This window comes from Triturus cristatus, chromosome 6 (genome assembly GCF_964204655.1).
Source record: "Triturus cristatus chromosome 6, aTriCri1.1, whole genome shotgun sequence".
In the NCBI taxonomy this organism is placed as follows: Eukaryota; Metazoa; Chordata; class Amphibia; order Caudata; family Salamandridae; genus Triturus; species Triturus cristatus.
In genome coordinates this window covers 448005079-448029689 of record NC_140589.1, presented here as the reverse complement: position 1 = coordinate 448029689, position 24611 = coordinate 448005079, and the positions used below count along the sequence as shown (strand labels likewise).

The following is a 24611-nucleotide window of genomic DNA, read 5'->3' as shown; positions in this document are numbered from 1 at the left end:
CGGAGTAAACTGAAAACTGCTACCGAACCGCTCCTGGGGGAATCCAGCTGATGTGTCGGATCACAGAGGTCCAAAAGGCGGTGAAAATCGAGAGAGCACCTTGCTGGCAGAAATGATAAGCGCAGCAGACATTATTGGAACCAGCTGGCGTAAAGAAGGTCAGCGGAGGCTGGTGGAGGTCAGAAATGCAGCGGAGCGCGATTATGGCTACCCGCGGACTACAAGGGGGCGAGGTTGTCCGAAGCACTAGTGAGAGACTGGTGTAGCTGCGGGGGCACAGGAGGATTGTAGGAATTGTGATGACAATGGCAATACTGCGGTCGACAACACAGGCAAACAGATAAGAAATAATGTTACCTTTACCCTCGACTTGGAGAGAAGTGCTGGTTCACGGCTGGGAAAACCCATTCTGAAATTGGTGCAATCGGTGAAAGATTCAGAACTGCTCCAATCCTGCAGCACAGAAACATCCAGTTCAGACTTTGATATGGCTGAGTTGCTGAATACTGCTGTTCAGGAGGGTTTTGGGGGCGGAGACACCCTGATAAAAGGACCTGCTTTATTATCAATTCGTCATGGCACAGAAACTTTAGCTACAGGTACAGTTGACGATAATTCTATGGAAAAATGAGGAGTGAAAGGCAATTCATTATTGAGCAAAGTGAGGCACAGTACTCCTAAAGTTTGTTCTGCCTTCACTTCTATCTCAGCGCAAATATTAGCCAACACTGTGGACATGAGCAGCCTGATATTGAGCCCTGTAACACATATGGCGGATATCCCTGTTATGGATAGGCCAACAGTGGAAGATATCTTAGAAACAAATACTCAGACAAGCAAGATCTCCGCTGAAATGTCTAACGAAGCAGGAAGGGGACAAAAGGGGGACAGAGCCAGTAGTGACACAACAGACCAGTTGGAATACTTGGGGCTTGCTGAATTGATAAGCGACAAATTGGCTATAGACGATCTAGCTACTGATGCGGTGTTCCCAAGTCCTACTCAAGACAGTGAAAATGGTATGCCTAGTTCCTCGACAAGATCTGTGAAGCAGCAGGATGCACTGAGCTATATGTTTCTTGCCCTTGAATTTTTCTCGATGTGCTTGGTCTCTGTATCATTGTTTCGCAATAATGGCTAAATACAGGTTTTTTTTCAGTTTTTAAAACAGGGACAAGACTCAGTTGTGTACTTGGGCCACCAACTAGGTGGAGCCATGTACTAAACACTCCAGTCCAAGATACAGACTATTCTGACCTAGAAGGCTCCTAAGATGCAAATCCAGGTCAGAGATATTTTAGGCCTGACTGGGTACCATAGGAGGTTTGTTAAAGGGTATGATACCTGTAGGAAATTGGGTTAATGGTTGATGGGGGTATAACCCTACTCAAGTAGCAATGAAAATTCTTGTCTGGGTGAAGTCACAGACAACCCTAAATTAACCTGTTCTTAACCCTCTGGTAGCTTGGCAAAAAAGCAGTGCGGCTTAACTCAGTGGCAAAGTTCAAGTATTTATGCAGCACTTTAAAAAGTAATAAAATGAAAACAAAACCCAAGAAAAATCCCATACCAATGTATCATTACTGTAGTGTGAAGTTCCTGTCGAGCGTCGAGGGCAGTTGTTTCTGGAGATTTGCATTGATGGGCACTTCAGGCTGTCGATGCTGTAGCACAAAGTGCCGATATCGCATTGCTGGTCACCGCTGGTGGTAATTATAGCACAAAGAGTCAGGTGCACTGGGGCTTTGAGTAGGCAAATGGCAAGATCTTGGCATAAACCGGCCCATTTGTGGTCCTAAAGAGCCCAAAACTTCAGGAGATGTCTGTTCCATAGAGAGGACGCTCATCTGATGCCACACCTAGCGTCCGGGGACCTGAAGGCCTTCTCTTGGGGATCAGGAACTCACTCCAGCAGAGGCCAGCAGGGCTCAGGCAGGTATTTATACCCAATTGGGCTTTTGAAGTGGGGGAGACTGCGAATGGATGTCTTTGAAGTGCAAAAGTCTCTTTCTTTCTTGCCTGCCCTGGCCCCACACTTGCTACAGGGGAGTAAGCAACCTTTTGTGTGAGGACAGGACACAGCCCTTTCAGGTGAGTCAGCCCCTTCCTCCCATCCTGCTCAGGATGTCCCATCAGGATTTGGATGGCCCATCAGTCACACCTAAGCTCCCTTTGTGTGTGGCTGTCCAGAGAGAATGCACAAAGCCAACTTTCACCCACCCCAGACATGTATTAAGACACAGGCAGAAGACACCAAATGGTTACAATAGGAAAATGCCAACTTTCTGAAAGTGGCATTTTCAGACTTACAATTTATAGCCTGACTTTACCGTATATTGTGTTTTTAAATTGTGATTCCAGAGGCACCAAAATTGGGGGTCCCATCTCTTCCAAATTGGAAATTACACTTGTAAGCTCTAACAAGTTATTCACAATGTTAACCTATGGGAGAGATAGGCCTTGAAGTAGTAAAAAATGACTGTACTGTTTTTTCACTACCAGGACATAGAAAACATAAAAGTCCTACTTTTTAAGTGCACTGCACTCTGCCCTTGGGCTGTGAAGGGCCTATCATAAGGATTACTTATATGCATTAAAAAGGAAGGTTCAAGTCTGGCAAGATGGTTAACTTGCCAGGTCGACATGGCAGTTTAGAACTGCACGCACAGTCTCTGCAATGGCAGGTCTGAGGTTTGTTTAAAGGACTACTTAAGTTGTTGGCAGAAACAGTGCTGCAGGCCCACTAATAGCATTTAATATACAGGACCTGGGCACATGTAATACACGATGCTAGGGACTTATGAGTAAATTAAATATGCCAATTGTAGAGAAGCAGAGTAACAAGAGTAACAAGCCGTGGTCCAGAGCAAGAGACAGAAATACCCAGACGGGGGAAAAGAAGGAGGAAATGAAAGATGGAAATAAGTGCATAGGGAGGAAGTAGAGATGAAAATAGAGTGACTTAAAAAGGAGGGATGTGTCTGACAGTGGCGTGCGTTAGTATTAATAGAACACAGCCTTGGTATGCAGCATCTCGACTGTCGATAGCACCGGCCACGGGCTTCTGAGAAAAATGTTGGGCCCCGGCACTAATGCTTTTACAAATTAAGCACTGAAATTGTCATGATATTTTCCATTATTTAAGATTCACTCCACGTCTTTAGCACTGGTTAGCAGTGGTAAAGTGCCCAGAGTCCTAAAGCCAACAAAATTGAGGTCAGAAAAAGAGGAGGAAGGTAAAACATTTTGGGAGTGACCCGGCAGAGAGGACCATTTCCAAAAGTAATGTTAATGTATCCCATATTTGTTAGGTTTGGCCCTAGGTAGGCATTTTGACATCCATGCATAAAAGACAGTAGGGTGGTTTTTGAGGCAGTACATTTTTGTGATGGTTGAGACATTTAGAGAAAGATATGTTTTACTTGCATGTGGGTCAATCTCAATTTAATGTTCGCAAGGAAAACTCCAAGTCCTTCCATGCATTTATTTAAGACCCAGAGGGAGACTGTAGAGCACTGACAGCTGGTGGGTTCTGGAACGGCCCATTGACACTAAGGGTGGGTGGAACTCGCAGAGTTTTACTCAGTGGAATTCTGTGGAGTTACCTAAAAACTCCATGAGATTCCATTTCGCCATATATGCTTGTAGAGCTACATTATAGGTTAATGGATCAAAAGCAAAAACGAGGTATTTCAGAGAAATTGCACTAGTAAATATGCACCAGCTTTCGTCATCCGCCCTGTCCTTGAAATCCCACAGCCCTCAAACTTCTAGCCTGATTTCTCTCTAAGGATGGTGAGTTTCCCCTTAGCATACAGGGGCCAATCTATCTTTAACTCAATTGCAGTCTGTTTCTACCTCAAGTTCTTCACCTTTCAGATTACTGCTTTCAATGCCCCTCACCTTTGAGATCTTAGGCCATATGTATCCCACTTTTGCAAACGCTCACAATCCAAAGGCTCCCCCCACTCACCTTACCTTCCAGGGTCGCTCCCTTCCCAGCATGCTTTAGAGCCTGCACGGCTTGGTCATGGCGGGTGGCCTCATAGATGTTGCAGCCGTTGACAGACAGGATGGCATCGCCCACACTCAGAGCGTGGCTCTGCTCCACTGCCAGGAAGATTTTGGAAATCAGGGTAGGCAGGTATACGGTTCTCACCTCTGCCCTTGCTGCTGATGCCCAGCCCACGGCCTACTGCTTGAGAACACATACGGTACAAACAGGAGAGTTACCCACTCCTCGTCGAGGGCTCTCGGGGGCACTCACAGGACTCCTTTCCATGCCATTGGGCAGCCCCTGCCCCTCGGAATGCGGCTCGGCTGAGAGTGCAAGGGTGTCCCCCCTCAGCTCAGCCAGTGAGGCCCTGCTTGGAGGCACTGCCTCACATGGTCATGACCAGCAGCTCTGAGTTTGACTCCCACCAGCTACAAGCAATCTGCCTTCCGCCGGCAGCTCTCAGTCTAGTCCCAAAGAACTGTTCTGGCACTGCGGTGGAGACACGCAGAACCCCGCCCTCCCTCTATATTCATTGTTCATGAGAGAATGTTTTGATGGGTTATAAACTCCATCACATGGTGGTTTGCAGACTTTTTGCTGAACTCTGCACTCTAAATGGAGCACGGTGTGGGCAAAAGTCTGCAAACTCAACCGGCAGAGCGGAGTCTACTGCCCACTCCTAATTGACATCCGCTTTTTGGTCAGATAATTAGGAAGACAACCAGTGTAGTGTAAATGATCATGTGTGTGTCAGGATTTGAGTAAGACTTGATGGTCACTGGTGTTAGTGCTCAATGTATGGTATAATATCCTTTACGGCAAACATAGCGAACGAGGTCGGCTCTATCAGCATTTCATGAATAATCTGGTCTCTCATCAGCAGGCTGTTTTTGAGTTTGAAAAATTATTGTCAGCCATAGTTGGAATCTGGTCATTTTTCCTTTTAACAAAAATGTCACACTACTCTGTCACACCCCAATTTTAACATGTGTCGTTTCAGCTATTGCCAATATTGCAACTATTACGCTTCTGATTTCTTTAATTAAACATGTCTTTAAAGTGTTTAATCCCTGTGGCATGGCGCAGCAGAAATACGTAATGCATTCATTTTATTTAATCAACAACTCCTAATTTTCATTTGTATAGATTTTTCATATGTTAAGAGGAAAGTATACAGGAAAAGTCTTATTTTGTAATAAACTATTAAATATGACAAAACGATCTGCTTTTGCCTTTATTTTACAATATATGGCGATTATCTGAAATCTAATTGATATTAAATCATTGTCAGATTTTCGTTTGTCTATATCCGAGTCTGGAACAAGTTCAAGCACTTAATAGTTCTTCAGTTGACCCAAATTACCTGATGGCACTTAAACATATCCTTTAAGGAAGTGCACGCATTTGTCTTGCAGGATAAACTTGACTTGTCATACCTTGAAGGTTGATAATGTAAGTGCCGTTCAGTGCTGCTTACGTCATTGCCCTGAGAAGAATGAAATACTGTATAAGCCTTGTCGATTTTTCAGCCTATACAGCTTTACTTCTAACATATTTCAAGAAAGGTGTTCTTTTCTCACCTTCTTGTTAGTGTCTTTTAAATCATCAAGACACCTGGAAGTATGTTGGTGTCCTGGTGTGCTGCAAAGCTTTTACATAGAAATAAGGAAAGCTGTGTTTCTGTGCTTGCTCGTGGCCTTGTTAATTGTCAAGGCTTGGTGGGCAGAGCAGCATAAAAACATATTGATGCTTAATTTGAGGCGGTGGTTGCAGTTGTGGCCCACCCGCACTCATTTTTGGAGAGCAATAATTATCTTTCCACAACATGCCGTGATCCAGAGCAAGAGACAGAAATGCACAGACTGGGGAAAAGAAGGAAGAAATGAAAGATGGAAATAAGTGCATAGGGATGAAAATAGAGTGACTTAAAAAGGAAGGACTATCTGGCAGTGGCGTGCGTTAATAGAACACAGCCTTGACTGTCGATAGCACCGGCCACGGGCTTCTGAGCAAAACGTTGGGCCCCGGCACTAATTATTTTACAAATTAAGCACTGAAATTGTCAGGATATTTTCCATTGTTTAAGATTCACTCCACGTCTCTTTTTCAAATTAAGCTTTTAAATAACATTATGTTGATAATATAGATTGCTGAAAAGCAGATGAAATTATATTTTCTGCTTGGGTTATGAGTTCTCATTAAAATGTTCCGACCACAGCCCTTCCGTAATGGAAGGAATTAAACTCTAGTCTGTTCAGGAACAATTCTGAGTAAAGATGGGCGAGTCTACTGTGACTCAGCCTTGCACTGGACTCTCCAACATTAGCAAAAATTAATGGAGTTTTCAGAACTGAGTTGCTTTGGTCCAAATTATGGTAAATCAATAATGCTGCAGACAGATCTATGGAAGTGAGGTCCTGAATGCATTACACAGAACAAAGTCTGATATGGCCTGGTAGATCCCGGAGTATAACAATTCAGCAAGGGTATTGTTGAGAATAATGATGCTTGCTTACCTCGCGATAGACATTTAAGAACATTGAACGCTGTGTGATTTTGTACTGTGCACACATGCAGTTTTTCTATAGTTTTTAGTTTAAACTTGACTAGGGGATTTTTAAATATTTGTTGGACTATTGTTTTGGACATTTCTCTTGTCTTCTTTATCTTCCCTGATGCCACTGACATGCTTTTTTTTCTGTTGCCAAGTCCTCTCCAAGTTGACTCGTCCACCCTGAGTTCGTTTCTGTTTTCGTTGTTTCTATCCTCCCCACGACGACTCACATCTTCATACTACCCCCAGAATCTATTTCCCATTGTTTCTTATAAAAAAAAAAATATTTATCCAAATGTTTTAACCTTACTTGGATTTGTTGTGACTCTGTTGACTGTGTTGACATGCCTTTAGATGGACGTGTGTGTTGACATAAGGCTGAATGACATGCGATCTATATTCTCCAACACATTCCATGACATTATGCACATGCACTCACCTTCAGGCCCAGGCACACATTGGATGACACGCAGAAGGAAGGTAGGTACTATTGGTCACTTTTTCAAAATTGTTAACTAAATATGGTTTTCCATACATATTATGTAGTGGAATTAGTGAATGCAAAAATAGTAGTTTGCTGTTTGAGAATGGGGTGTGGCATGGTAGATTAAGTGTTCATGGGGTGGTGGTTGCTGTTGACACCCATTGGGGTTCTCCACATCTTCAGACATGCAGTACTAAGCCCTCCATTAGGTTGGCGGTCACTCGCGATTAACACAGATCACACAGTGGCACACAGGCCCCTAAAGATGAGGGCAAGGGAGAAGGCGTATACCATGAAGAGGTTCCATTCAGGGCCTCCGCTATAGTAGGCAAGGACGCTGTGGCATTTTGCTGCATACCATTTGCAGGCTCAAACACAGCAGCCAGCACAGGCAAATACAGCAACAGGATCATTTGGACTCGACATTCAAGAGCCCAGTCACGCTGGAAAGCAGACACTTAGCACTTTAAAGAGCTCCTGTATAAATATAATGTTCCACCGCTGTCATATGTGGCAAACTAGATACCCAGTATCTGTGACACCAACAACCAAGGTATTTAACGTTCTTCAGCCAGGACACTTGTGTAAAGTGTTGTGTGTGCCGCGTTCAGCAGGATTCATCTTCAGAGGGCCAGAAAGGGGAACTAGCATCAGGAGAATAACAATTATACAATGCACACCGCCATTCTCCAGCTTTCCTTGTGAGGTTCCAGCCTATTGATCCACCCGCCCCCTCCCAGCAGCAGGACACCAGCCCTTACTGCAGGGTATGAAAATGTTCTGTGCAGTGGCAAGTGGCATTTCATGGTGATAATCGCTGGGGCTGTCACCATAGTCTGCATTGTCAGCATTCCGTCCATCACTTGTTTGTTGTAACGCTTTTCGCCCTAAGTGGGATGGGTATTCCCAGACGTGGGACCCGTGCTCACTACGCCACTGGAGTCAAGCTATCCTGGCTGATGACGGCTGATAGCCAGAAACCGGTCCTAGGATGCTTGATTCCGGTCCAGGGAAGACATGGCTTGGCAGTTCGGGCTGGACTGTTCCCATGAGGCACAGGGTCAAGACTGATTTGCATATGGCCATGTCTAAACTGGGGTGGCGTAGTGGGCAAAAGAACGATGGATTTAACCCAGATCTCTTGACTGGGGGAGAATGTCTGCATTGTCAGCATTCCGTCCATCACTTGTTTGTTGTAACGCTTTTCGCCCTAAGTGGGATGGGTATTCCCAGACGTGGGACCCGTGCTCACTACGCCACTGGAGTCAAGCTATCCTGGCTGATGACGGCTGATAGCCAGAAACCGGTCCTAGGATGCTTGATTCCGGTCCAGGGAAGACATGGCTTGGCAGTTCGGGCTGGACTGTTCCCATGAGGCACAGGGTCAAGACTGATTTGCATATGGCCATGTCTAAACTGGGGTGGCGTAGTGGGCAAAAGAACGATGGATTTAACCCAGATCTCTTGACTGGGGGAGAATGTCTGCATTGTCAGCATTCCGTCCATCACTTGTTTGTTGTAACGCTTTTCGCCCTAAGTGGGATGGGTATTCCCAGACGTGGGACCCGTGCTCACTACGCCACTGGAGTCAAGCTATCCTGGCTGATGACGGCTGATAGCCAGAAACCGGTCCTAGGATGCTTGATTCCGGTCCAGGGAAGACATGGCTTGGCAGTTCGGGCTGGACTGTTCCCATGAGGCACAGGGTCAAGACTGATTTGCATATGGTCATGTCTAAACTGGGGTGGCGTAGTGGGCAAAAGAACGATGGATTTAACCCAGATTTCTTGACTGGGGGAGAATGTCTGCATTGTCAGCACTCCGTCCATCACTTGTTTGTTGTAACGCTTTTCGCCCTAAGTGGGATGGGTATTCCCAGACGTGGGACCCGTGCTCACTACGCCACTGGAGTCAAGCTATCCTGGCTGATGACGGCTGATAGCCAGAAACCGGTCCTAGGATGCTTGATTCCGGTCCAGGGAAGACATGGCTTGGCAGTTCGGGCTGGACTGTTCCCATGAGGCACAGGGTCAAGACTGATTTGCATATGGCCATGTCTAAACTGGGGTGGCGTAGTGGGCAAAAGAACGATGGATTTAACCCAGATCTCTTGACTGGGGGAGAATGTCTGCATTGTCAGCATTCCGTCCATCACTTGTTTGTTGTAACGCTTTTCGCCCTAAGTGGGATGGGTATTCCCAGACGTGGGACCCGTGCTCACTACGCCACTGGAGTCAAGCTATCCTGGCTGATGACGGCTGATAGCCAGAAACCGGTCCTAGGATGCTTGATTCCGGTCCAGGGAAGACATGGCTTGGCAGTTCGGGCTGGACTGTTCCCATGAGGCACAGGGTCAAGACTGATTTGCATATGGCCATGTCTAAACTGGGGTGGCGTAGTGGGCAAAAGAACGATGGATTTAACCCAGATCTCTTGACTGGGGGAGAATGTCTGCATTGTCAGCATTCCGTCCATCACTTGTTTGTTGTAACGCTTTTCGCCCTAAGTGGGATGGGTATTCCCAGACGTGGGACCCGTGCTCACTATGCCACTGGAGTCAAGCTATCCTGGCTGATGACGGCTGATAGCCAGAAACCGGTCCTAGGATGCTTGATTCCGGTCCAGGGAAGACATGGCTTGGCAGTTCGGGCTGGACTGTTCCCATGAGGCACAGGGTCAAGACTGATTTGCATATGGCCATGTCTAAACTGGGGTGGCGTAGTGGGCAAAAGAACGATGGATTTAACCCAGATCTCTTGACTGGGGGAGAATGTCTGCATTGTCAGCATTCCGTCCATCACTTGTTTGTTGTAACGCTTTTCGCCCTAAGTGGGATGGGTATTCCCAGACGTGGGACCTGTGCTCACTACGCCACTGGAGTCAAGCTATCCTGGCTGATGACGGCTGATAGCCAGAAACCGGTCATAGGATGCTTGATTCCGGTCCAGGGAAGACATGGCTTGGCAGTTCGGGCTGGACTGTTCCCATGAGGCACAGGGTCAAGACTGATTTGCATATGGCCATGTCTAAACTGGGGTGGCGTAGTGGGCAAAAGAACGATGGATTTAACCCAGATCTCTTGACTGGGGGAGAATGTCTGCATTGTCAGCATTCCGTCCATCACTTGTTTGTTGTAACGCTTTTCGCCCTAAGTGGGATGGGTATTCCCAGACGTGGGACCCGTGCTCACTACGCCACTGGAGTCAAGCTATCCTGGCTGATGACGGCTGATAGCCAGAAACCGGTCCTAGGATGCTTGATTCCGGTCCAGGGAAGACATGGCTTGGCAGTTCGGGCTGGACTGTTCCCATGAGGCACAGGGTCAAGACTGATTTGCATATGGCCATGTCTAAACTGGGGTGGCATAGTGGGCAAAAGAACGATGGATTTAACCCAGATCTCTTGACTGGGGGAGAATGTCTGCATTGTCAGCATTCCGTCCATCACTTGTTTGTTGTAACGCTTTTCGCCCTAAGTGGGATGGGTATTCCCAGACGTGGGACCCGTGCTCACTACGCCACTGGAGTCAAGCTATCCTGGCTGATGACGGCTGATAGCCAGAAACCGGTCCTAAGATGCTTGATTCCGGTCCAGGGAAGACATGGCTTGGCAGTTCGGGCTGGACTGTTCCCATGAGGCACAGGGTCAAGACTGATTTGCATATGGCCATGTCTAAACTGGGGTGGCGTAGTGGGCAAAAGAACGATGGATTTAACCCAGATCTCTTGACTGGGGGAGAATGTCTGCATTGTCAGCATTCCGTCCATCACTTGTTTGTTGTAACGCTTTTCGCCCTAAGTGGGATGGGTATTCCCAGACGTGGGACCCGTGCTCACTACGCCACTGGAGTCAAGCTATCCTGGCTGATGACGGCTGATAGCCAGAAACCGGTCCTAGGATGCTTGATTCCGGTCCAGGGAAGACATGGCTTGGCAGTTCGGGCTGGACTGTTCCCATGAGGCACAGGGTCAAGACTGATTTGCATATGGCCATGTCTAAACTGGGGTGGCGTAGTGGGCAAAAGAACGATGGATTTAACCCAGATCTCTTGACTGGGGGAGAATGTCTGCATTGTCAGCATTCCGTCCATCACTTGTTTGTTGTAACGCTTTTCGCCCTAAGTGGGATGGGTATTCCCAGACGTGGGACCCGTGCTCACTACGCCACTGGAGTCAAGCTATCCTGGCTGATGACGGCTGATAGCCAGAAACCGGTCCTAGGATGCTTGATTCCGGTCCAGGGAAGACATGGCTTGGCAGTTCGGGCTGGACTGTTCCCATGAGGCACAGGGTCAAGACTGATTTGCATATGGCCATGTCTAAACTGGGGTGGCGTAGTGGGCAAAAGAACGATGGATTTAACCCAGATCTCTTGACTGGGGGAGAATGTCTGCATTGTCAGCATTCCGTCCATCACTTGTTTGTTGTAACGCTTTTCGCCCTAAGTGGGATGGGTATTCCCAGACGTGGGACCCGTGCTCACTACGCCACTGGAGTCAAGCTATCCTGGCTGATGACGGCTGATAGCCAGAAACCGGTCCTAGGATGCTTGATTCCGGTCCAGGGAAGACATGGCTTGGCAGTTCGGGCTGGACTGTTCCCATGAGGCACAGGGTCAAGACTGATTTGCATATGGCCATGTCTAAACTGGGGTGGCGTAGTGGGCAAAAGAACGATGGATTTAACCCAGATCTCTTGACTGGGGGAGAATGTCTGCATTGTCAGCATTCCGTCCATCACTTGTTTGTTGTAACGCTTTTCGCCCTAAGTGGGATGGGTATTCCCAGACGTGGGACCCGTGCTCACTACGCCACTGGAGTCAAGCTATCCTGGCTGATGACGGCTGATAGCCAGAAACCGGTCCTAGGATGCTTGATTCCGGTCCAGGGAAGACATGGCTTGGCAGTTCGGGCTGGACTGTTCCCATGAGGCACAGGGTCAAGACTGATTTGCATATGGCCATGTCTAAACTGGGGTGGCGTAGTGGGCAAAAGAACGATGGATTTAACCCAGATCTCTTGACTGGGGGAGAATGTCTGCATTGTCAGCATTCCGTCCATCACTTGTTTGTTGTAACGCTTTTCGCCCTAAGTGGGATGGGTATTCCCAGACGTGGGACCCGTGCTCACTACGCCACTGGAGTCAAGCTATCCTGGCTGATGACGGCTGATAGCCAGAAACCGGTCCTAGGATGCTTGATTCCGGTCCAGGGAAGACATGGCTTGGCAGTTCGGGCTGGACTGTTCCCATGAGGCACAGGGTCAAGACTGATTTGCATATGGCCATGTCTAAACTGGGGTGGCGTAGTGGGCAAAAGAACGATGGATTTAACCCAGATCTCTTGACTGGGGGAGAATGTCTGCATTGTCAGCATTCCGTCCATCACTTGTTTGTTGTAACGCTGTCACCATAGCAGGCATGGACCGGATTCATTGTATTGCAACGGCACACAAACAGCTTAGAAGTGGGGAAGCCATGGGGACAAGCTTCAAGGGCATGGAAGTATCTCTGGCAGACGTCAGTATCATTAGGACCAAGCAGGTGACTGCTGCACTTAAATGAAATACTTTTTGTTTTCAAGAGCTTACTCACTGGCTTGAGCAGCAGGAGCTGACACATATACAAATGTCCTGTTTTTCTGTGTTGCAGGACTCTGCAAACCCCAACATGCTATATTTGATGTCTATCATCACTTAAATGTGCATGTTTGTACAACTCATGTAATAAACGAGAAGGTGGGGCGTAACAGCCAGCGCTGCCTACTGTGGAACTGCCACTGGAGAACCAGGTTCGAGTCACGGGGTTGCTCAAAATCCTGTGTTTCTGAGCGAATCATTAAATCAGCTCGTGCCTGAAAAAATATTGAATGTGTCCTTGTGTAATGTAATTGGTTCTCATACAAAGAGCTCCAATACCTTTGGGTTAAGTTTGCACTGTATAAAACTGCAAACAAAAAGCAATTCTCTACTAGCATCACCGTACCTCTTGCATGTGTGATTGCAGGTTGTCTAATGCTGCATATTTTCTATACTGTATTTCTTCCTACCTATATTACTTGCAACGCGGCATTCTTTTAACATTTACTCTTTAAAAAAAATGTATACATCTGCAATCATTCCAATCAAGAACATACCATCCACGTAGGTCCTTAAGGCGATGATGTCATAAACAATTAAAAGAACAATTGATCTTGGCAGTACCCTTGAAAAAGAGATTTAGAAAGAGTAAATATAAACAGGATGTGGGGTATTGATGGAGTGCGGTGTGGACTGCGCTCCTTGAAGAGGACATTCAACATATTTTCTCAGGTGCAAAAGGTAAGTGGAGACCCCTCAATGTATACATTTGAGCTGTAGATTTAGGCCCAGCCTCGTAGAAAGGTGATGATGACATGGGGTGTATTTATGTCCCTCTTCACAGATGGACAGGCTCAGACCCATAATCACCAGAATGCGAGGCCTTTCGAGGAAGCTGTCGAATTCTCTTGGAGTTATGAATTTCCATTTGCGGCTGCACTTTCTCAACTCTGCCCTGGCCGTGCAAAGTGATGCACATGGTGCACGTTTGTGTGTCTTAGACCACGTCTGGGTGCGCCTCACTTCGCACAGTTCCCTCTCAAATGTCATGTTTGTATGAAAATGATGTAAACATGGTTTTCCCTGAATACAGCCGTGACATTTAAGTTTTTAGACCTTGGATTGTTTAAGTTATGTTAATGCTAACTGAGAACGGGCCTCGAGACATCACGAACCAGGTCCAAGATGCAACTGGGATAAAGTGTGGAAGTGTGCTTAATGCCGTTCAGCAGATGTCCAAAAACTCACATCAAAAGCTCGAATTTATGCAATTGGATGCAGGAAGTCTACTGGAATTTCCAGCAGGAACTGTTTGTGCCAAAGAGGATTGTTTGAATGAGGCCCCCTGTCCCCTGACTCCAAATAGTCAAGAGCTGTATTAGTATATGTGAGAAGTATTCAATTAATCCACTTCAGCCATTGGAAGTGCTTCTGGAAATACTCTTTTTTGTTTTGATGTGTGGTTCTTAAATCATTTGCAAATATTTAGTTAAAGTTCAGACCTTTTATTGAACTTGGCGGCAGCAACTCTTCATACTTCCATGCATTTCTACATAAACATGGTTAGTGGGACATTTTTTAAAGGACTAATACTGTTCTGCAAGTCAAAATGTTTTCAGATCCTACCCTAGGAAATTGTTCTCTATGTTCTTTACTTACACTCCTTTCCTCTTATTTGCATGTTTATTTAGGGATGCAGACTTATTCCTGTTAGACACACGGAACGTGCATGCCTATGACGTGGGCTGGCTTGTCTTCGACATCACTGTAACCAGCAATCACTGGGTGATTAATCCACAGAACAATCTGGGCCTGCAACTCTGTGCCGAGACAGGAGATGGTAAGCAACTTTACAAAACCTTACTTGGAAAATATTTAATTATTTCAGGTAAAATAAATAAATTGCCGAGTTAATAATGTATGAAACTAATGTTTAATTTAGTGTTACATTCCTAGCGTCACTGAGGAACACTTGACCTTTAGCTTGTTTTTATATACCGTGTTGGGTTTGGCATTTTTAACCTGCCTTAGAAAAGGTTCTAGACGCCAGACACTACTTCTCGAGACCAACATGACCAGGATGAAGAATAATGGAGGCTTCTCTTTCCTGTCATCATTCCAAGCCAATCATACTTCTTAAGTGTTGATGTAGCCCCTCCCATTTCTCCTTACTCTTGGGCGCTGTGTGGGTTCGTCAGGAGATGGTATTGGACTGAGGCTAAGTTGGCCTGCATTCTTCCAAACATCTGAAAGAAGATAAACTGATTGTGTAAATTAGCCCGGGGAGTAATGCCATTCGTTTAACACTTTAGCAATGGCGTGCATCTATTGTGTCAGACATGAAATTCTGGACAGGTTCAACATTTTGTTCTTTCACAGCTGGAACGGTAAAGGCATCATGACCGATTATAAAGTGCACAGTAGTGGTAAAATAAACCTTTGTCCACACTATATCCCAGTCCATAGCACTCTTTTCGTTATTTAAATTAAATAGGCAAATTATACTTTTTAGTGGCCACAGACGTCTGCTGTGTTCAAGCTACATTTACATAGTTTACATATTATGTACTTCATACGTGAGCTCTAGACACACTCCGCTAACATAAAGTTCATTTATGTACATTTGAACATTTCACGATCTTGGTTAGAGATTGAAGACACCACAACTAACTTTCTTAAGGTTTTATCTTCATTTACCAATGTCTTGATGCAAACAAACTGGTTCACATTTAGCATGAGCCCTTTTCTTTTTATCCGATTATACTTTCGAAGTCCATAAATATGAGTGCATTGATGTAAGGTTTTTTCTACCTCTTCTGTTTTGTTTACTTCAAACACTCACAACACCATTTTCTTGGTCATGTTCATGAAGCTATGTTATACAATGTTGTATATTCTAGCAGTTCACTAAAAATACTAAACATCTTAGTGTCCTCTCATCCGCAGCTCTTTTTAAGGAAGGGAGATTCATTCACTGAAGTACACCTGGTTTTCAGACTCCTGGGAACTCACTCAAGATAGTCCATGAGAGGTGCCTACTAGAATAACGTTGTACAACGCTTTCTACCCGTGCTACTTGACATCACGAGTTCTGCCTCCATTTCAGTTTTGTGTTTAAACTCCTCTGTCCTCAGGTGCCAACTCCCAACCCTCTTTCCCTGCGCTGCACCATCAACAAACTTTTGGTGATGTCACTAGAGCTCAGTGCCACTGATGCTAGAATCTTCTGCACAACAGCACTGACCGAAACACACTGTGGTGCAGGCAGACATATGCTAGAAATACAAGAAACCCCTAAGATAGATCATCTTTATTTGGCAAACAATCCAGTGCTAACGAATGTTGTTCTGAAACTCTCAGCAAGTAAGGATTACCCTCTCTGTATACATTGGCCTCCTATGAGTACTAAGATCATTACACTCACATCGGTATAGAAAAGAAAAAAAGCACTCTCAGACAGGGCAGAGAAGAGACATCATGTTGGGTGACATTTGCTCTGAAAAAGAAGAAATAGCAGTATAGAATTTTGTTATAACTAAGTAGTGTTAACCATTGATCGTTTCTCAATGTTGCTGTTCTCTAGCTCTTATGAGAATCTCATAATTGATGAATGTAGTAATGAAAACACTTGACAGACTTGTGCTTGGCAGTGCCATAATCTGCTATTGCCTGCCATCCTCTGCATCCTTCTAATTACTGTTTGAATACTATGTAAGTGTAACTCTGCCTCCTGGAGTTCTACACTGAGTGAGTATAGAGCCAAGGGTTACTTGAGGTGTAAGCCTCAATTGCCTATGTGAGAGCCATGCCCTCTTTTACTTAGGCAAAGATAGGTGTTTGTGCTGTGTGGTCGTGTCGGAGGGTTGTATTGTGTTGTATCATTGTATTTATTATTTGTATTGCCTTTTGCTAACGCTGATCTATCCAAGAAGATCAATGCATTTCTTGTCCTATTTGCTGCAAGCCAGACTTACATGCTAGATTAATTGTGAGTTTAAGATCAATTATTACTATTACCGACTAGTCCCATAACCATATAAAGTTATGGACCTCTGAGGTGACTTGCAAAAGCCTTATCATGTATGGAAAGGGGTCCTTTACCCCATATAATACATGGTCACCCGTCATCTTTCCACAAACTACTTAAAAATGTAGTGTGTACCATTTAATTGGAAAGAGATAGCATGTTTGTAAACATGAAGAATAAAAATAGAACCTGTACTGTGAAACTAAACACATCAAAAACCTGCTATATTTTTGGGGGGAAAAAAATACTAGAAACAGTTCATTGCAAGTCAGTTTAAAAAAAAGGCTGCAGTAGTATGGAATGTGTAGAAACATTCAGAAAGATTCTAAATTTACATAATTATCTAAGGAATTAAATAAATTAACATGTTCATTCTGCTAGTCACTGTAGACTAGAAAAATAGATCAGAAGAAAGAAAGACAAGTTTCATTTTCGTTGCTTTAAACAGCTGCTCCATGACCTCACTTGCTTTTCACCTCGGCTGCTGGCAGCAGGCATTGGAATGTCAGAACTCAACTGCAATAATTTATTACAGGTGAGTTCTGACGTCTTTTCTTTTTAATTGGGGTGTGCCACAAGTCGCCGATTATAAAGAAATTATAGGCAGGAGTTTAAACAGTGATTGCAGAATCCCACGTACTATATATAGATTAAACTATCCCTTGTCTATGTATGTGCTGTTATTCAAGTGCATGTGTCACTACACATACTAAATAAAGTAGTTAATATAAAATAGATGTATGTTTGAGGGCAATAGGATTGTATTTATCAGACGAAACAAATGCAACAAAATTGTTTTGATGACTTAAGCTCAAATCATTGTGTATTCCTAACAAAAAAGAAACATCCATCCAACTGAACATAACAACTATTGAAATGCTACATTCGATTGTTGTTGAAAGAAACATGTCAGCACATAAACAACATTAAACAGACCCGCTGCATACTCCGATGAAGAATATCGTGTTAAAACAACTGTTATTTTGCAACGAATCTGCAGAAGCATTCTAGAACCTTTAGATTTCTCACAAGTACAAGTCCTTTTTGAATACTAAAGGATTTTATCATACTCCAAATATATAGCATGACATAGTCAAGTTAAAATCTTGAATGAAACTGAATCCTCTTTGTGTACTTCCATAGAAGAATATGCTGCTATTACTATGGTTTCCTATAAACTACATGCAAAATCTCAAATATTTATGGCAATTTGGTAACACTGATGATTGCTCATGTAACACATTTCTAAAATAAAACAAGCATTGGCAAAGCCAATAGGTCCCACCTTTGAGACCTGTTGGTTTTGCCAATGTTTTTTAGCTACGATGCACAAAATGCATATCGTCTGATTACCCTTCCAGCCATTAATAATTGGCCAAGGGAACTATGCCGATGCCCCTGCGATAATATTTCATTACAATCTACATTACATGCAATCTTATTCTGTAAATTTTACAGTAATGAAAGGCATAGATGGATAATACCCCTATTAAAACAGGGAGGATCGAGGCAATGTCGCCCAGCTCTCGTGCATTTACAGACGTTGGGAAAATTCTTATTGTATTGGTTCCGTGGTGTGTTTTTTAAAGAGTGTGTTGCGGACTAGGAAATGCCTAAATAACTAAACCGCAAGATACATAACATGTTGGAATTATTTAGGGTGAGATGGTTTGTTTTAGGAACTACAGATCGTCTACATGCACTTTAGGAATTTTCAGGACTTTATATCCATGAGACGTGCATTGATGAATTTTATATGTAATTTATGTTGATATACTTTTTGATTTTTAATATATGCCTGCTTTTATGATTTTAATGTTTAAAATCAAATAAAGCTCGATTTGATTTGATTTGATTTGAATATGCTGCTATTACAATGGTTTACTATAAACTACATGCAAAATACTAAATATCTATGGCAATTTGGTAACACTGATGATTGCTCATGTAACACATTTATAAAATAGAACAAGCATTGGCAAAGCCAATAGATCCCACCTTTGAGACCTGTTGGTTTTGCCAGGGTTTTTTTAAGCAACGATGCACAAAATACATGACGCTGTGCATCTGGTCAAAAATAAAGAAAACAGAAGACTTTGACACGGTTGGCTGTGTCATTCTGTAGGCGCGAGCAGCTCCCATGCGCATACCTACACAATGACGTAAATAATTTTCTTTAAAGAAGTCGGGTGGGAGAGGGTTGTAAAACAGGGAAGGTGTGAGGAATTCTGAAGCAACATGGTGGGGGACATGATAGCAATTGGGAGAAGGCTGGAGGGGATGCAAAAGCAACACAGGGGTCGGGGGAAATCAACACAGAGGGCACAGGTGGGGGAAGCAAAGGGGAGAAGCACACAGAGGTGAACACAAGAGGAAGGAGAGCAGGGAGAAGCAGTCAGAACACGGAGCTGCACAAATGGGGAAAGACATAGATGAGAGAGATGGCTTGAGAACACACACTTTAAGGTAGTGCTTCACACAAAAGAAACAAGCATTTGCAATGCAATCGGCCTCGCATTTGTGGAAGTTAGAGCTTTTGTCGTTTGAAATGGCAATGTTTTTTAATTATTTTTTTTTAATGCAGTAGAGTGATGATATTTGCATAGCACTATTCCAACTTGTATTATCTTGCGGCGCTGGAGAACCCGAAAATGGAAAATAGGCTATGAGGCAGGGGAGACAAGTGTAATATGCTGGCTGGAAAAAAAATAACATCCTGAAAAAATCAAACACTTATATGGAAATTTAGGATTAAGTAAATCATGTGAAATGTAAGCAGGAACAACACTGTTTACCTTAATGGTTTTACACACATTTAGAAATATGAGTGTTTTTGTCTGTAAAGTTAAGGACATGACTATTGGAGAGATGATGCGATCAGTTCGATATATTACGAATGGACCATACATTTACATGCTTTGTAAATATCTGGTGGCACCACAAAGCAGCACTATTAAAAACAGCTTCCTACTCATCATTGTGAGTGCTGTGTCATTCTTAGAAATTATGACATGCATGCTCGAGAAAGAGCAATAAACGAGACAAGTCTGCAAATAACTACAGGCTATAGTGCTAGCTCTGTCTATGTCGGTGTGTGCATGCGCGTGTGTTTTTAATGTGTTAATTATTATTTGTTAGAGAATGTCTGCTTTTCTGAGAGTGCTAGCTTCTAGGGAGTAAGAATGTGTGTACAAGTGTTATGTGCCTATGTGCCCTGAGTGTATGTTTAGCAGAGGTCGAAAAACGGGCAGTGAGAGGAGTGGGTAATGTGGAAAGGGACAATGCTGAAACTTTCCTATGGGTAGCTTCAGATGTTTAAGGAGCGGCAGTGGAATACCAGCAGCACGACGAACCCGATGTGAAAGGCAGCAGCAAGTATGGTAAAAGGCAGCAGCGACAAGATGAAAGGAAGCAACTAGGAGGTGAAAGGTGACAGCCAGGAGGCGAATGGCAGGAACAAGCTCCATTTCACTGCCAAGTACTTTATGTTGACAAGTTTCATCTTTATGAAATTAAAAATTGTAAGTAATTTCGGTCATCCATGCTGCTATGTTTCTAATTGTAGGAACATCAGTGCTGATGTAAAACTATTGGCTATTCTGATTGACTCCTCCAATCAGAGAGCCCTCTGCGAGATGGCCATGGTATTGAAAGGTTCGCCCTTCTTTCACCCTCAGCTTCAGGTCTATAGATACACCATGGAGGACACTCTCAGGCCTCAACTATACAGTGCCCACCCAAACACAATAACATCATTGGATACGGCTGGAAATACCGACTAATTCAGGCCAGAGAAGCAGGACTGTCAACACCATTTTATTAATAATCCGTTTTAATTTTTACAAAGTTATATTTATTGAACATTATGTTAAGCTGGGTATATGCATCACCCAACTGCAGCTTAGTTTTTACAAGGTTTCTTCTCTCTGACGGGGTCTCAGAGGAAGAAACGTGACTGATCCAGACTGCGTGGCTACTGCACGTCAAGGGCAAATAAATGAAGTGCCCTATGTCTATTATTTAGTGAACTTTTTTTTCGGAGAGCTTTTTTTTTTATCAGCAGGATCGCCTAATGAACCAATGGAATACATGAGGTGCTTAAGTTAACTCTGATATGATGAGTGACGTTGCAAATAAAAAAGTACAAGACAAGGGGTGGCTTTGCTGGGCATGTGGCGTTGCTTTTGATAGCACCTCAGAAGATTGTTTTTACAGGGTGGATAAATTCCATGAGGATTTGTATTTTTGAAGGATAAGACAAGCAAACAATGTTGGTGTTGCAGCAGGCGATGTTGATGCTTAACTGTTTTTATATTATTATCCCCCAAAGATGAGTGTCAGTCGGTAAATGTTAGACTAGGGTTTAGTGGATGGGCAAGTGGATGCCTAGGTTTGCAAACGAGAGCGTGGGTAGGCCAGATAGTGCAAAATCCCGAAAAAGCTCACTATACACACCCAAAGGGATTCAAGTGGCTGGATCTCACTGTTCCTGGGGCCTGACAGTGATGCTAGTGTTTTTTTTCCAATTTATATAGCACAAACTCGATCCAAAGGTATTGGAGCACTTTACATGAGCCCCAGTTACGTTACACAAGGACACATTCATTTGTCTGGTAGGCACGGGGAGATTAAGTGATTTGTCCAGAATCACAGGATGTGATGTGATGTGGTTTCCCAGCTCCAAAGTCGGCAATCTAGCTGTAAGACCACATCCTCTCTTGTTGCTGCTACATGCCGCACTACTGATAAAAATGTGCATTAATAGTGATTAAAAAAAATTAATCAAACGAACACACTGTCATTTAATTCTTGTTCAAGTGCAAATATTAGACACAAATTTAGCAGCATTTAAAAACAATCGATAGCACAACAAAAACATACTTCTCTACTTCTAGACACCACGAGGATGGGCAGAATCCAAGATTTTATCAGATTGTCAATGGGCATATTCGCAGTTCTACGGTAACTTCATGGTGTCAACATCGCACACTTATTCTTGAAACTTTTGACGCAGTGATTCTCGAGGCCGGCACTCTCCTCCATGATGCTGCCTGTGACTGAGGTTCGGAACTCCGAGGACCTACTACTGCGCCTGCCAGGAGGTTGCCGAGCCCTACCCTGCCGCGAACCTCAGCTTCCGCATTAGGAATAGGTTGGCAAGGGCGCCTGCTAATATATTAAGCGTGGCGCGGTGCCCATGTTAAAGTTAAAGTGCGGTGCCGGGGTGCAGGATGGGGGTCTTGAAGCTGCGGGCACCATTGTTAACTGTGTGGGCCTGTGTACAATAACAGAAAGGCACGAGGGTGCCATGTTGGTGTCTTATTGAAAAAAAGGTTGACATATACGATGACCCCTCACATTGCATGCTGCCTCTTCAGAGCAGTGAAACAGCAGGCGTGAGAGTCTGGTTTAAAAAAAAAACGTGTTCCTCAAGAGAGTGTCAAGTAGGACAAAACCAATTAAAGAAAAGAGTGCTCCTAGGCTGTTATGAAAATGTACCAAAAAGTTAAAGTGTAGCATGTGGGGGTTGGATGTGGATGAGGGTCTTTAAGCTGCGGGTGCCATTGTTGAATGTGTGGGCCCGTGTACAATAACAGAAAGGCGCGAGTTAAAGATAAAGTGCGGTGTAGCGCCTTATGAAAAATAAACGGCCGCCGTTGTCCCTCCTCAATAAAGCAAAAGTATAAATACCGTGTAACAATGAAGTAAAGGGGCCAGTAGCCATGGGAGGTTCCGAGTGACGACAGGGCCGTAGTAAGGAGGAACTAACAAGCCTATTAAGGAATCAAGCGCCAGCAGTTACAAAGGACAAAGTCACAAGCCAATGAAAAATATGGGCGGGGCTTCACCTCCGTACAGTAGCTACCCCAGATCGCCAGAGTAACGCTTGCATGCTGGCTCAGGCTCGACCTAAAAAGTAGTGCTTGAAAAGCAGGCAGAGGAAGCAGAGATGCCAGCATATCAAAGAGATTATAAAGAGACAATGCTCTATGAGAGGGCCAAACATAAGACTGACAAGGTGGGACAAGAATAAAAGGCAGGCAAATGAGAGCGACACAGAAAGTCAAGCAATGGTAAGCAATGGACGGGCTCCAAAATCCCCTATGTTCTTGGTAAGAACAATATGCTTCACAACAGAAAGCACATGCGGTGTCTAGTAGGCTCAACCTATAACCAGTGATTCCATTTGCAACTTAGGATGGCTATTTGTGTCTAGTGGTGTTTGTTGATTTAACATGGTATTCTCTTTTTCAATTGTGATGTCTTGAATATTACAGGACATCTTATCTTATATGTAGTGCAAAATATTTTTCTGCATGAATGATCCTTATTGGAAAGAGTTACTTCGTTAGGCCCATAGTGTTGAAACAGAAAATGTGACACTGAAAAGTTCCCAAATTGCTATATGATGAATAAAGACTGCAAGCTTTAAACATAAAAATGTATTACTTGTGGGCCTGTATTCGGAATATTACAATAATGTATGTTTTACACAAACTATTTCTCTCTGGAATTTAAAAGACACAGGAGCAGATTTACTGCGACTTTTAACCACCGCAAAGCAATGCAAAGTCACACAAAGTAAAGCAAAGTCTTGAAAGGCTATTTACTTAGTAACACAAAAAGATGATGGACAGAATGCTGAACATTGTCAAACATTCACCCACAGTCACAGATCTGGTTTAAATCCATCGTTTTTTTGATCACCATCCCATTTCAGACTCAGCCATAAGCAAATCAGTCTTGACCCTGCTCCCCATGGGAACAGTCCAGTCTGGTCCGAACTGCAGCCAGATCCTTCCTGGACCAGAAAACAAGCATCTTGGGACCAGTTTCGGGTAATCACCCTGTTAATATGGAAATCAAAGCATTAATCGAAAGAAATGAAATATCGTCTTCATTAACAGATTCACCCGTTGTGAACTCTACATCAACCTGCCTTGCAAATATGCAATTAGACAGGCCCTGAGACCTAGGACTGGGAATTTCTGATTGTTAGGTCACAGATGGGAGAGTGCATAGCTGGCAGCCAAACCCCCGGAAGCTCTTGATCAATCCACAGACAGGCGCAGCAACATCACAATGGACAGTGGAGATTGCTCCAGTAATGTAATGTAACACTCTGCTTGCCATTCATGGACTGCAAAGTCTACAAAGAAACATGCATGAAGAGGGAGGTGCCCCTGAGCAGGAGTGGTTTTAGCATTTGTTCTCCTGGCTCCCACGATGAATATCCGGTTTATGTAAATCACTGCTGCCAGTTATCATTGTGTTTCTATTGGTATGAGGGGGTTATACAATTGGAGATCACCTGCTGTAAAAACACAGTCCTCAAACTGGGTAGAAGGCAAGTAAATAGGGAGGTATTAGTTGTCAACAGTGAACTTAAAGGACAACAGTCCCCAATTACAGTAATTGTTGAAATGCATGAGTCAGGCAGTGTAGATGAAAAATAAACTTGAGGGGGGAATCTTAATATGGAAAACGAGGCATACATTGATGGAAATGAAATATTGTCTTTATTAACAGATTAGCCCGTTGTGACATCTACATCAGCATCAACTCACAAATATGGAGTTAGGCAGGCCCTGAGACCTAGGCCCAGGAATTGCGGCTTGATAGGTCACAGGTGGGATGGTGCATAGCTGGCAGGCAAATACTCAGGGAGGAAACTCTTGATCAATCCCTCTGCTAGGTGCAGCGACATTAGACCCAAGGAGGAAACTCTTGATCATTCCACCGATAGGTGCAGCGACATAACAATGGTCAGGGGAGATTTCCCCAATATAGCACACATGGCAGGGTATTTGTGCTCCTAAAAACACCATTAAGTCAAATGCCACATGAGTTAGGAACACATAGCCAATCAGGATCTAGCACACGTAGTGCTCACACGCTCACCATGCCGGAAGGATATGCTCAGATGTGGGTCCTGTGCTCGCTGTGCCACTGGATTTAAGCTAGTCTGGCTGA

General features: G+C 44.1%; 1 protein-coding gene across 1 annotated transcript in view; it reads left to right on the top strand.

The window, feature by feature from the left end:
* The window catches only part of BMP5 (bone morphogenetic protein 5), a 533543-nt gene that overhangs the window by 298108 nt on the left and 210824 nt on the right, over window positions 1–24611 (top strand). The window contains exon 3 of the mRNA XM_085610867.1: window positions 14302–14450. Within this exon, the coding sequence (XP_085466993.1) occupies window positions 14302–14450 (149 nt within the window). The remainder of the gene's footprint in view (window positions 1–14301; window positions 14451–24611) is intronic.